The sequence below is a fragment of the Geotrypetes seraphini genome, chromosome 10 (genome assembly GCF_902459505.1).
Source record: "Geotrypetes seraphini chromosome 10, aGeoSer1.1, whole genome shotgun sequence".
NCBI classification, from domain to species: Eukaryota; Metazoa; Chordata; class Amphibia; order Gymnophiona; family Dermophiidae; genus Geotrypetes; species Geotrypetes seraphini.
The window spans coordinates 55,021,759-55,035,938 of NC_047093.1; the positions used below are offsets into that span (position 1 = coordinate 55,021,759).

A 14,180-nucleotide genomic window follows, 5' to 3' on the forward strand; every position below is an offset into this window, starting at 1 on the left:
CACGACTGCCGCCCGCCCGACATAGGGTGCATGTCACCTCAGCATCCCCTTAATTCAGATAGCTAGCTAAGAAGGGGAGTTGGGTGGGTTGTGAGAATATCTGCCTGCTGTCCCTGGATAACACCTATTATGGTAACTGTGCTTTATCCCAGGACAAGCAGGCAGCATATTCTCACATATGGGTGACCTCCAAGCTAACCAGAATGGGATGGTGGGAGTGTTGGAAATTCAGAAGAATTTTGTAATACTGCCTGATCAAAATAGCCATCCCGTCTGGAAAAAGAATCCAGACAATAATGAAAAGTGAAGGTATGAACTGAGGACCAAGTGGCAGCTTTGCAGATTTCCTCAATAGGAGTTGATCTAAGGAAAGCTACAGATGCCACCATTGCTCTAACTTTATGGGCTGTGACTTGACCCTCTAGATGCAGTCCAGCCTGAGCATAGCAGAAAGAGATGCAAGCAGCCAACCAGTTGGAGATAGTTCACTTGGAAACTTAATGTCCCAGCTTGTTTGGATCGAAGGAGACAAAAAGTTGAGGAGAAGATCTCTGTGGCTTAGTCCTTTAAGTAGAAAGCCAAAGCACACTTGCAGTCCAGAATATAAAGAGCTATTTCTCCAGGATGAGAATGAGGCTTTGGAAAAAAAACACTGGGAGTACAATGGATTGATTGAGATGAAATTCTGAAACTACTTTTGGTAAGAATTTAGGATGAGTATGGAGAACCACCTTATCGTGATGGAATACTGTGAAAGGTGGGTCCGCTATTAAAGCTTGCAGTTCACTGACTCTGCGAGCAGACGTGAGAGCAATGAAGAAGACCACTTTTCAAGTGAGATATTTCAGATGAGCCGTAGACATTGGTTCAAATGGAGGCTGCATCAGTTTAGCGAGAACCACATTCGAAGTGGTTTGATATTGAAAAACCCTTTCATAAATCTGGAAACCCCAGGATGAGCAGAGAAGGGTTTCCCTTCCAGTGGCTGATGGAAAGCAGCAATTGCACTGAGATGGACTCTAATGGATGTTGATTTGAGGCCTTATTGAGATAAATGAAACAGATAATCAAGAACTGAAGACAAGGAGGTAGACTAAGGCTCCTTGCGATGAAGAGTGCACCAAGCAGAAAACCTAGTCCATTTCAGGTTGTAACATTGCCTAGTGGTAGGCTTCCTAGAAGCCTCAAAAATGTCCTGGACAGATTGAGAAAACTGTAGATTGGTAGTTACATTGAAAGGTACCAAGCTGTCAGGTGCAGAGACTTTAGGTTGGGATGAAGCAAAGAACCCTGACTGTGTAAGCAGAGACGGAAAACTGGTAGAAGTAGTGGCTCCCTGCTGCTGAGTTGAAGTAGGAGAGAGAACCAAGGTTGTCTGGGCCACTGAGAAGCTATCAGAATCATGGTGGCATGTTCTTGTTTGAGTTTAACAAGTGTCTTGAGAATTAGAGGGAATGGAGGAAACACATACAGGAATTGGTTCGTCCATTCCAGGAGAAAAGCATCTGCCTCTAGGCGGTGAGGAGAGTAGATCCTGGTGCAAAACTGAGGCAGCTTGTTCTTGTGGGGAGACGTAAAAAGATCGATTTGAGGGGTTCCCTACTGAGTGATGTAGAGGCGATGAATTGAGTGTCCATTCGTGAGTTTGTAGAAGATGACTCAATTTGTCCGCCAGAAAGTTTTTCTCTCCTTGAATGTAGACCACTTTCAGAAAGATGTTGTGAAGAATTGCCCAATTCCAAACTTTCTGAGCTTCCTTGCAAAGGGGGAGGGATCCTGCTCCTTCCTGCTTATTGACATAGTACATGGCTACTTGATTGAACGAATGAAGACTACTTGATCGTGAAGATGTTGAAAAGCTTTGAGAGCATTGAAAATCGCTCTGAGTTCCAACAGGTTTATGTGACTTTGACAATCTGTGATGGACCAATAAGCTTGAGTACGGAGACCATCGAGATGAGCCCCCCCAAGCGTAGGTCAAGGAATCTGTCATGAGGACCTTCTGATGTGGAGGCGTTTGAAACAGTAAACCTCTGGAGAGATTGGAAGAGAGCATCCACCAGTGGAGAGACTGTCTCAACGAAGGAGTGACTGTAATGTGCTGAGAGAGTGGGTCGGAAGCCTGTGGCCACTGAGATGCCAGGGTCCACTGAGGAATTCTGAGATGAAATCTGGCAAAAGGAGTCACGTGAACTGTAGAGGCCATGTGACCTAGGAGAACCATCATGTGTCTCGCTAAGAGTGAAGTGAGGGATGACACCTTGAGACAAAGTTGTATGAGTATCCTGATGTTGTTGAGGAAGGAATGCTCTGAGTTGCACAGTGTCCAGTACAGCTCCAATGAACTGTAGGGTTTGAGAGGGCTGTAGCTGGGATTTTGGAAAGTTTATTTTGAACCCCAAACTTTGGGGGAACCAAATAGTCCATCTTTGATGAGCCAGTCTTCCAGGTACGGAAAAACCTGGAGACCATGGCTGCGCAGAGCTGCTGCTACTACAATCAGGCATTTGGTGAAAACTCTGGGAGATGATGCCAGGCCGAAAGGCAGCACTCTGTATTGAAAATGATGATTTTCCACCCGAAATCTGAGAAACTTTCGGGAGGCTGGATGAATGGAAATATGAGTGTAAGCCTCTTTGAGATCCAGAGAGCATAACCAATCATTGTGATCCAGAAGGGGATAAAAGAATGCTAGAGACATCATCCAAAATTTTTCTTTGACAAGAAATTTGTTGAGAGCTGAGATCCAAGATAGGTCATAGATCCCCCGTCTTCTTCGGGACAAGGAAGTAACGGGAGTAAAACCCATGCTCTGCTGTTCCAGAGGAACTTCCTCAATGGCCCGGACACGAAGCAGAGCTTGAGCTTCCTGAAGAAGAAGGGTGGTCTGTGACAAATTGGAAGGATACTCTCTTGGAGGGAGATCTGGTGGAACCTGAAAGAAGTGAAGAGAATAACCTTCCCTGATTATTGTGAGGACCCAGAGGTCGGATGTAATGAGTTCCCATTGTTGATAAAAATGATGGAGATGACCGATAGGAAGAGAACAGAGGTTATGCTCTATGTTAGATGGTCAAAAAGGCTGAGTGGACTTAGGAGTAGTAGGAGTCAGAGGCTTACGCTGCCACTGTTATTGTTGCTGTTGTTCCTTAGGAGGCGGCCTTGAATAAGGTGCTGTCTTCTGAGAATATTGATAAGATGGAGGAGGCCTATAACTCTTAGCAGTGGAAAGCTTCGGTTTAACTATGGAGGCAAACGATTTTTCATGCTCAGACAAGCGTTTTGTAGCTGCCTCAATCGAGTAATCAAACAACTCATTCCCCTGACATGGGATGTTAGCCAGTCGATCCTGCAGATTTATCTAAGTATCTACAGTGCGGAGCCAGGCTAGATGGCACATGGCCACTAAGAACGCCGTCATCCTGGAGGACATTTCAAAAGCATCATATGCCGCCTGAACCATATGCATGCGAAGATGACCTAGTGTATGATGCATGTGTTGAAACTCTGGGAGCCGATGTTTAGGTAGATACTTAAAGAAAGTAGGCTTGTCATTGACCCAGTGCTTCTGATAGGATGTGAAAACAAAATTATAGTTCAAAATCCTATTCGTCATCATAGAATTTTGATACAGACGACGGCCAAGCTTGTCCATGGTCCTTCCCTCCCGGCCAGGAGGAACTGTGGCATAAACTTTGTCAGGATTGGTTCATTTTAAAGAAAACTCCATGAGATGAGATTGATGGGACAGTCGAGACTTCTCAAATCCTTTACAATGAACCATCTTGTAACGGGATAAGAATTGCCACTGCTGGGTCAGACCAGTGGCCCATTGTGCCCAACAATCCGCTCCCACGGCGGCCCGTAGGTCAAAGACCAATGCCCTGAATCTAGCCTTACCTGCGTACATTCTGGTTCAGCAGGAACTTATCTAACTTTGTCTTGAATCCCTGGAGGGTGTTTTCCCCTATAACAGCCTTGAAAGTCTGAGAGAGAATGCCATTCATGGGTAATCTGAGAGAATCCCTAGGAGAATTAGGCATACCCAGCTCTTCCAAATACTCCTTAGAGTATTTCGAATCAGATTCCAATGCAATGTTGAGATCTTTACTCATTTGGCATAGGAACTTAGTAAAGGACACCAGATCAGAAAAGGGATGGCCCTGTTGAGGTGAATGTGAACGAGAGCCCCTCGAAGTATCCCTTACAGCAGAGAAAAAAGATGAAGCCTCTCTGGAATATTGGTAGCAAAGATCTGAATGCATAGGCAAAGATGAAGATGAAAGTCCACTTCTGGAATGATTAGGAGAAGCAGAACATTATCGTTTTGAAGAACCAGCTGGTGGAGAAAACCTCGCAGAAGAACTCGAATGGCGAGAATGCTGAGGTTTCACAGTAGATTTCCTCGACAAAGGAGTTGGTTGTCTCGAAGAGTCTTGATAAACAAGGTCTGTCTTGAGAAGACGACCTGGACCTCGATGAATGCCTCGACAAATGATGTGGAGATGAACTGTGCCTCGAAGAACGAGGCTTTAGCTGAAGAAAGATCCATGCCCCATGAAGATTTTTTCAGTTTGAACTCAACGACGTTTAAGGGCTCGATTTTAAAGTGCACAGTGGGTGCACGAATCCAGACGATGGTCAGGTCCTAAATACTGCACACATCACTTTTGTGGGTCAGTGGTAGAAATCGTGCATTGACAACAGCTACACTTCTTGAACTCTGTGACCGGCCGGGACATGGATTGAAAAACGGCCACGGTTAAATCGAAGCCCGCAGGCTGAGGCCGTGGAACAGGCCTCACACCTTGACACGCACAAAAAAAAAAAAAATAATCACACAAAACTTTTTTTAAAAAAAACACATGCAATGCAGCGACTGTAAGAAAAAAAGAAAAAACACAAGCTGTGGCGATGAGAAGGCACGAAAAGAACTAATTCTCACGCAGAGCCTTGAAATGAAGGTTTCTCAGCTCTGCGGAAAATTTAGAACTGAGGAGACACATACCCTAGGTCGGGTAGGAAGGCACTCGTGCATACGCGGTGCAGCAGTTGCAAACTTTTCAAAAGTTCTTCAAGTAAGTCTGCTTGTGAAGCTGTCCGCATCGGGGCTCCATGGTTGACGTCATCCATATGTGAGAATATGCTGCCTGCTTGTCCTGGAATAATATAACCTTATGCTATATATACCACTTTCATGTTCTTTTAATATATTCATTTTGTAAAACATTCATTTTTATTATATTCATTTTGATATTTTATAAATGTTTATATTCTTGTGTTTACATTTGCTTATAGTTTCCTGATGCAGGCATTGTGCTAAAACATGACTCTTATTGCTGTATCGAATAAAGAGTTCCTATCCATTCCATTGGTTCTGTCTCTTGCGTTGTGTTTTGAAAGCTCTAGCCCTCCATTAGCAAGTAAATCTCCCAATGCAAAGTCTCATACTAGACACCTCTCCAGTGGCAAAAGAACACGTGCAACTATTTTAAAAATACTAACTGATCCCAAAACTACAGAACGCTTCCACATTCTGACAACTTGGGCAGAACAGTTATAAACTGGTTTTCATATAGTGTTTCCTTTCCATAAGAAACCTACTAGTATCAAAGATTGCGTTTAAAACAACCATCCCATGACAAAGAATCTAATATCTAGTTTGGCTAGGTCTATATCATCTAAATGGGCGAGACAGGTAGTCCCCAATTCTTTCCATTTCATCTGAGGTCTCTCAACAGACTGTAACCAGACACAAGAGTGATTCTCAGAGTTTTATTTTTTTTCCATTCATTTTCAAGTCTTCTGGATTTCCACCATACAAGCACACCATGTGTAAAGCATTCGTTTACAAAGGTTTACTGGCCAACTTTGTGAAAGGAGTTGACAAACGCTGTGCAAAGAAATGCTTACTCTTCTAGCTTAAACTTCGTTTTGTGAATGAAATTGAAAAAATAAATACTTCTACTATAAAAAAAACCTCATGAAAGCATTCAGTGAAACATTCAAAATTGGAGACAACAAAGAACTCCTGAAGTACTGCTAAAACAGACTGAGCGTTTAAAAAAATAAACATTTAATTTCAGAACTTTACAATTCCATAAAACAAAAATGCAGCATCAGAAATAAAGACTGTACAGGTGGAAAAGTCATCATATTATAGTGTTCTGATGGTGTCATAATGCACCAGCTAACTGTACATCCCCCCCCTTCCTGCCTGATCTTGTGCAAGAGCTCTATTACTTGACAAACTTTATCACTGCTGCCTCATAGGCATGGTCTGAAAGAAAGAAAAACAAACTATGAACACTGGTTCTAAAAAAATGAAACTACAATACACAGAACCCAGGATCAATCCACTCTGAAACACCGAGAAGCCTTGATTATCAGGTTTTCTACAGTATGTGGTATAGTAACACTGACCTACACAGGGGTCTGAAAGGTGGTCACTTTTTTCTTAAACAAAATGCATTTTTTTTACATGGTTCCATCCATATTCCTTGTTTCTTTTCTCTATATTGTAAAGTTCCACATCATTATTTGAAAAGGTGGAGCGGCCCTAAAGCCTCATTAACAGTGTAATAAGATCACCTGTCAACTTAGGTGCGAACTGGGCTAGAAAAGTCTGAGCAGGCTCCTTTTTGGCCTAGTTCAGAGTGCGATAACAGCTTGAAGTCCTGCCACTCCAACAGGCAGACAAGAAACTTGGGACTGGCTAAAAGTGCAGTTGCTTTTTTTTTTTTTTTAATTTATTGCTGTGCCTTTTACTCCCAAAGCACACCCACCTACTGTTTACTCTCTCCCCGAACTAAACCCACACAATTTCCCCCCCCCGTTTTATATTATCTGGCAGATCAAACATTAGAAATAATTTGCATGAATTTGGCTCATACAGAAGTTACCTGAAAACACTCAGACGACAGAAGTCACAGCTTCCTCTATGCTACATTGCCCCATGATAACTCCTTTCCTGAAAAACGCAGCCAGTGCTGGAACCTTGTAAATCTGCACAGAATAAGACACTTGGGTGGCAATGGCTTAGGCACAAAAGACCAGCAAATGGACTTCCACTGCCTAAATTAATGAGCATCTGAAGTGTGTGAAGCTTAATGAACTACTCTGCAAATCAAACTGAACAAGTGCTAGTTTTCTCTGCCTAACTACAGTGTATGAGGAAACAGGACTCAGTATGGTTCTGGGAGTTAGCAGTCTTGAATCCTACACATTTACTGTTATCTTTTTTAGTTCTTTAATACAGATCACCCGAGATCTCAAAAGCCATCCATATCTGTCATGGTTGTCTCTGAAGGTTATTGTATTCTCCCACACCAGGGCCAATATTCTCTATTAAAAAAATAAAAATAAATAGTGGTCTATATGTGCCAAACAAACCATCCTCAAAATATGAGTAAATTTTATAACCATGTGGCTGAGGTCTTGTTAGCAAACTAACCTTTTCTAAATGTATCCTTAATACATACCCAGAAATGTGTTTACCATATGGTTATTTACTGCCTTTGGGCACAAGGAAGTGTGCAAGATTGGTAATGGATCTTTCAGCATTCTGTATTCCCCCCTACTATCCCCTCCCTGTAGAGACTCTGGAGACTCTGGAGCAGTAGTAATGCAAAAATGCTCTGTACACAGATTTCGTGAAAAAAAAGGCTACTGAGAAGGAAGCTGGATCATACTTTGGTATCCTGGGTGATCTTGATATTTTATGCCCTTTCTCCAGAAGTTTTCTCCAGGATGGAGAAAGACCTGTAGAACCAGGCTACTGGTCTCAATATTTATCTTTTCTTTTAAATATTTGCAGAAAGAAAAAAGATCCAGCTTACTTAGTAAGACTGAATCCAAAAGAAGATCCCCAAGTAACTGTACAAATATAAAGACATCATTCGTAATATACATTTATCTCTCCAGTTCTATTTTGTTTTTTACATTTGTCACAACGAGGTCTCCAAATGCTGCAAATCAAAAAGTAGCTGCAAACATCGCAGATCTATTAAGATAGTTTACATTACTTTCTAAAAGTATCTCTTCTTGGGAAGGAGTTGAAAAGAGAAAGAAGCCCTGACAGGGAACTGAACTGTCACCTTGAACCTAGAAACTATTATATCCTGAGAAATACTATATCAAACTTTTAAAAGTTCCAAACCATCATTTATTCCATAGACGGCTTCGTTGAGAAGATAAGCTGAACTCCAGGCTCCTGATTCAGACCCTCTCAACATCATGGGACTATTAAGTACTGTGTGAGAGGAAAATGTCACTGTAAGTTCACTTATCAGACAGCACGAATAGAATCTTTTGGTAGGGACTGCTGCTGTTTCAACATGCCTGCAATCTGATTACCGGGGGGGGGGGGGGGGGTGTCTTCATGTGCACTGTCCGTAATTGTACTTCTACAAATACCATCTCAGTAATTTATAAATACCGAATGTGGATAAAGCTCCACATCATCAAAGAGAAGCCCTGAAAGCAGTCACTTCATATCAACATGGAGAACACTGTCATTCAGAAGAGCCTTTACTCAACAAATCTAAAACCTCATAGGCTTTATATCAGAACAGATATAATGTCTAGTCCATGGAACTGTATAGCATCCTTCATTATAGAATTACTAGGAATCCTAAAGTCAAAAAGGTTACAATTTCATTATGCACATACCATACATTTCTGGTGATTTTGCATAGGATGGATGGTACAGTGAAGTTTCACACTGGCACCTGGAGTTATGGTGCCGAATGAACTTCCTGCAACCTGAGGTCCCCTTCTCTTTCCAACACTACCTACATGCCTCATGACATGGGAATTCCAGTAGCGTTTTTGACTAGAGAGAAAGTTTTCTTTTCTTAACATCTTGCCTGTCCAGTGATTCATCCGGTGGTTTCTTTCTAGCAATTTGGCAATCCTTATTCTGGTTATTTCCTTCCCTGGGAGCTTGAGAGGTTTCTGTGGCCGGAGGTGCCATAATTTGGTCAGGATGGACAGTCTGAGCAGGCCTGTTGAAACTGGAAGCTTCAGGATTACCGCCCTGACCCAGATGGACAGCAGCTCTAGATAGGTCTAGTGGCACCACTGCATCTAGATAGCTAGGTGCCCGATTAATCTTTCTTGCATAGTCTTTATTAGCATTTTTTTCCTTTTGAGCCAAACGAGGGTCCCGAGGCTTCTCCGGCATAGCAGGTGGCACTAGTGCTGTGCAGGCAGCTTTAGTTTGTACTGAAACCTTCTCGAAGTCCCCAGCAGAAGGCACCATTGGTGGCCGAAAACTCTCATTTCTTAGCATAGATGGCTGTGGCTTAGGTGCTGCTGGTGCGAGAGGTAGTGCAGAAGGCACCATTGGTGGACGAAACCCCCCATTTCTTGGCATAGATGGCTGTGGCTTAGGTGCTGCTGGTGAGAGTGGTAGTGCTGAAAGTCGATTCAAATCATTCAAAAACTCACTAGTCACACCGTGTGAAGTGTCGCCATGGGATCTGCAGCTTGCTCCCCTCTCCAGGCCTGCACCGGTAAGGTGTGATACGTTATGCTGAGGCGCAGGTTTTGGTTTCTGAATTCTGTTAGCATGCTTCCAGTAGTTTTGTTCTAAGGTTCTGATAATGGCTCCCCTTCTCTGAGCATCCTGAATCAGGTTATTCCAATCTTGGTTCTCCTTGAAATTAAAAAAAATAAGAACATTGAGCAAATCAAGACAAAGTGCACAGAGAATATACTATGGCATAAACCTTGATACTTCTGTATAAGTCTTGGAGCACCAGGACACTAGCAATCCCCTCCCTGAGTTCCTCTCCCTGCTCCAATTCCATGTGCAGTATTAGAGCGATGAGTGTTGCAGCAAAGGTGCTCCATAATTAGAAGGAGCAGAAAAGAGTCATATAATCACAAGAGTCTATTGAAGAGTACAACAGCGTATTACAAATCCAGTGAGTGATTGGAGAAACATCTTTTCTACCATTTTAATGTTGAACAATGCATATTTTCTGTGTGCTACTCCCACTCAAAAGTCGAATGAGGAAAGGGAGATACCTGGATTGCCCACACCCATGAATAGACTGTGGCTTACCATCAGAGTTTTCAAACTGCCGAGGATGAAGAGACTGAACTTGGCACGTGTGATGGTGACATTTAGACGCTGCCGACTATCCAAAAACCTAGGTCAAGAAAAATAGTTTAACCTGTAACTGGCATCCAGGGACAAAATATCAACTGCAGTGATATATCTTAATAAAATATTCAAAAAGTAGTTAGAAAAGAGAAAAGATAGGGCATGCACCACTAAATTCAACAACTGCCTGTGAAATGAAGGCTAAATCTGTCAGCTGCTCTTCCCAAATGCACACTTGGTCACAAATGCACAGATAAGCAGGCACATCTAATGACAAAAAGAGGGGCCATGGTTCCAAACAGTTAAGGTAGGTGGCACTTCTGCACTTCAGTTGGCTAGTGGCAGTAAACTGTACCCTCTTTACTGGATCAGCAAGAGAGACATGACACAGACAGATGAGTAATCGATGGCTTTATCATACATAACAGATGACACATTCAGATTTTTAAATCTAAAGGATATAAATGAAGCAGCCATTCAAGAAACTTTCTGCATTTTTCTCCCAAGTCTTTGCCAATTGCAATGTTTACTTTTTAAGCACAATGGAACACCTGAATTCTGTTCTCGTGAAACAAGCAGCATGTAAGAGCAAAATGCAATTTATAAATCCAAGAAAGGGGAGAAGCCATGGGGAGAAAAGGCAGAAGACAATTACATTTTAACCAAGTACTTCAGATAGTGTGCATGCAGTATATCATGCAGGGTTTCTGAAAGGCAACTACCACAAGCCAGGTCCTTCTTCAGCCCTATATGTGATCAGCTTTGATTGAAACAAAGAAAAAAAAAAACATCTAAATTCAATATTTGCATAGACCAGACACCAGGGCATTCATCAAATGAAACTGGAGGCTTCTTTTTTTCAACTGTTAGCACATTTCCCAACTAAAATACTTTTGTACCCTTATAGCACAGAACAATTCCACCTGAAATGTCAGTAAAAACTAAAATCGCATGTATTAAAATGACATGAGCAGAGAGGGGGCGGGGGTGATGTTCCTGGGAAGATGTGGTTTGTTGCCTTGCACTACACAGACAGAACCAGGACTACATCTACCAGCAAGCCCTGGGAGGTAGTTTAACTGCCAGATAAGTACCCAATGCAGCCTGAAGTAGCGTTTGCTCTGACACAGGTAACTATAACACAGTCCTTCTCACGACCTTGAAAACCATCCACAGTGTCCACTTGCCAAGTATCACTGTAAGAGGAGAAAAAAAAAAAAAAAATATATTACTGATTTCTGAAAATCACTCTATTAATGTCCTTACCATCGTCAAATATAATTTTGCTCAGTAAATGTCACGCAGAATCACTGCAAATACAGCAAAGTGATATACAGTACATCACATATTTTGGCAGCCAAGTACCAGTAATAAATCGAGTTTGCCCTGCCTACACTGTTTTACCTAAGGATAGCATTCATTTAGTAGCCATACAAGCTTCACTACATGCAAGCCATTCTTATTTCTTTTTTTTTTTTTTTAACACATCATCTCATCTATCATTTTGTCTTTAATTGGAGATATTTTGAAATCAGCCTATTACTCACAATAGGTGACTGGCTAGTTCCCTTCTTGATTTCCTCTAAACCACGCATGGCTGGAGGAGGAATAAGTGCTGACTAGTGCAGTTGTCACTAAAATGAAGACATGCAGAGAGCAGGAAGATACTCAGCAGCCAAGGAACTAGCCAAAAAGAAACTCTCTTACCTGCTACCAGAAACAGGTAGCCAGTTTCATGTTAGGATGATGAAATGCCACTAGAATACTAGGTAGTCCTTATCCAATCAGACTTCTCTTTCAGTTAGGGTCTGACATAAGCTCTGTGATAACTGGAGGCGGCTGGATATTACAAGACCTATATATGACCAGACGGGATCAACTGGTGCCTTGGGACACAGAAAAGGTTGCATTACTGAAGCATGCACTAACTTCATACCTGCTGGTTTCACCAAATTCTCTCTTTAATTCATGCAGGATCATGTTCTTTTGGGCCTTGTAAGGTGTGATCACACCAAAGCTGCAACCTTTCATTTCTGTCTTCCTATCTTTAATCACTTTAATTATTTTCATAGTCAGTTTGACCTCCTGGGGATTACAATAAGACCTGAACAAGAGAAAAGAAACAAATGAATAAATGTGTTTATACAGCCATTACAGTAGTGCTGTACTTGGAAGACACCTGATGTCTGACTATCTGAGAGGTTGAAGAGATATGGCAAAAGGTAAGGCAGGTTTCAGTTTTCACTGCTCTGTGCATGAATTGCTACATACTAGACATGGCTCCGATCAATTCTCAGAATCCCAAGGGAATGTTCATCTTCTGAAACTAGTCTGGATTTATAGTCAATTATTCTAATTAGGACAACAGGCTAACTGTTTATTACATATTCTTATTACATTTCATTGCTTGCCAAGAATCAAACATTAAATAAAGCATGCAATATAAACCTAAGGCTTTCTACAGTAGTCTAATGTTCCTAGAACCTTAGAACCTTAATAGGGTTTAATTAATTGGTTCAAAAATAAGATGCAGACAGTAGTCCAGAACCAAGAAAGGTGCTATCCAGTCTTTTGCACTGAGTGTCACATGTATGATTATCTCCCACTTGGCGGGAAATTATATGTGTGTGTTCGTTGCAAAAAGCTCCTAGCTCTCAGAGAATGAGCCCATTCCCTTGAGGCTAGAGTTGCAGACTTGGAGGAGCTGAGGGAAACAGAGAGGTACATACATAGAGAAGATTTACAGGGACGTTGTAGAAAAGACCAACCTCCAAGTCTGGCAGCCCCTGTGAAGGAGAGCATCACCCTAGTGAAGTAAGAAATAATCCTGTAGCCAGGATCTGCCTACCAAAGGATTCAATATCCTCTCACACTTAGGATGTGTCTCCAGAGGTGTCTGCCTATGAGGGAAGGGTTAGGACAGCTGTTGTAGTTGGTGATTCGATCATTAGGCATGTAGGTAGCTGGATGGCTAGTGGGCTTGAGGACTGCCTGGTCACTTGCCTGGCTAGTGGAAAGGTGGTGAACCTCATTCGTCATTTAGATAGAATTTTAGATAGTGCTGGGGAGGAGCTAGCTGTCTTGATACATTTAGGTACCAATGACATAGAAAATGTGGGAGGGAAGTTCTGGAAACCAAATTTAGGCTCTTAGGTAGAAAGCTAAAATCCCGATCCTCCAGGGTAGCATTTTCAGAAATGCATCCTATTCCACACGCAGGACCCAAGAGGCAAGCAGAGCTCCAAAGTCCCAATGCGTGATTGAGACGATGATCTGAAACAATGACAAAACACAGAATTTTGTTTCTGCAAATTGGCACTTAACAAAATAAGATAACACTTCTCAACTACAGTGGCAAAATAATGCTCAGAATTTAGAAGTTGGTTGGTTTGAAAACTTTTCAGCACCTCCTCATAGATTAAATCGGAAGGGGGGGGGGTTGCGATATATGTTAAAGAAGGAATTGAATCAAACAAAATAAACATTCTGCATGATATAGATAGCAGTGTGAAATCCGCATGGATAGAAACTCCATGTGTGAAGGGAAGGAATATAGAGGCAGGGTTATACTACTGGCCCCGAGGACAGAATGAGCAGACAGATGAAGAAATGTTTTCAGAGATTAGGAAAGCTGGCTAATTGAGCAACGGTATAATAATGGATGATTTCAATTACCAACTCATCGATTAAACACAACTCTATTTCAGACAGTGTATGGAAACTGCTGCCAATTTACTAAAGTGGAGAAAAAAGACCTCTGTGTATACTATACTCTGTTAATAATAGCATCCATTCCAAATCAACAAGGCACAGCTTAATCACAGGTCACAAAAATATTCTACAAACTCACAACAGCATAAGAAATATGGATTCACAAGAAATGTAGTCATTGCTCTGTGTGCTCTCTAATGTTGGAGACCACAGAAGGTTTTTTATACTAATACTCAAAAACTAATGAAGTTAAAATCAATAACTTCCTGTACTACTTGTAATGTGATCTATGCATTGATATGTCCTTGCAAACTGCTGTACATCGGGAAAACTTCACGACAACTTAAAACGAGGATAA

At 41.8% G+C, this 14,180-nt stretch overlaps 1 protein-coding gene across 4 annotated transcripts in view; it reads right to left on the reverse strand.

Annotated features, from left to right (window-relative positions):
- Positions 1 to 6,053: 6,053 nt before the first annotated feature.
- Positions 6,054 to 14,180, reverse strand: part of SETX (senataxin) — a 156,776-nt gene continuing 148,649 nt past the window's right edge. For all 4 annotated transcript variants that reach the window (XM_033960295.1, XM_033960296.1, XM_033960293.1 and 1 more), the window contains 4 exons: positions 12,048 to 12,215; positions 11,206 to 11,307; positions 10,070 to 10,157; positions 6,054 to 9,658 (listed from right to left, as the gene is read on the reverse strand). In XM_033960295.1, the coding sequence (XP_033816186.1) occupies positions 8,834 to 9,658; positions 10,070 to 10,157; positions 11,206 to 11,307; positions 12,048 to 12,215 (1,183 nt within the window). In that variant the 3' untranslated portion in view covers positions 6,054 to 8,833. The remainder of the gene's footprint in view (positions 9,659 to 10,069; positions 10,158 to 11,205; positions 11,308 to 12,047; positions 12,216 to 14,180) is intronic.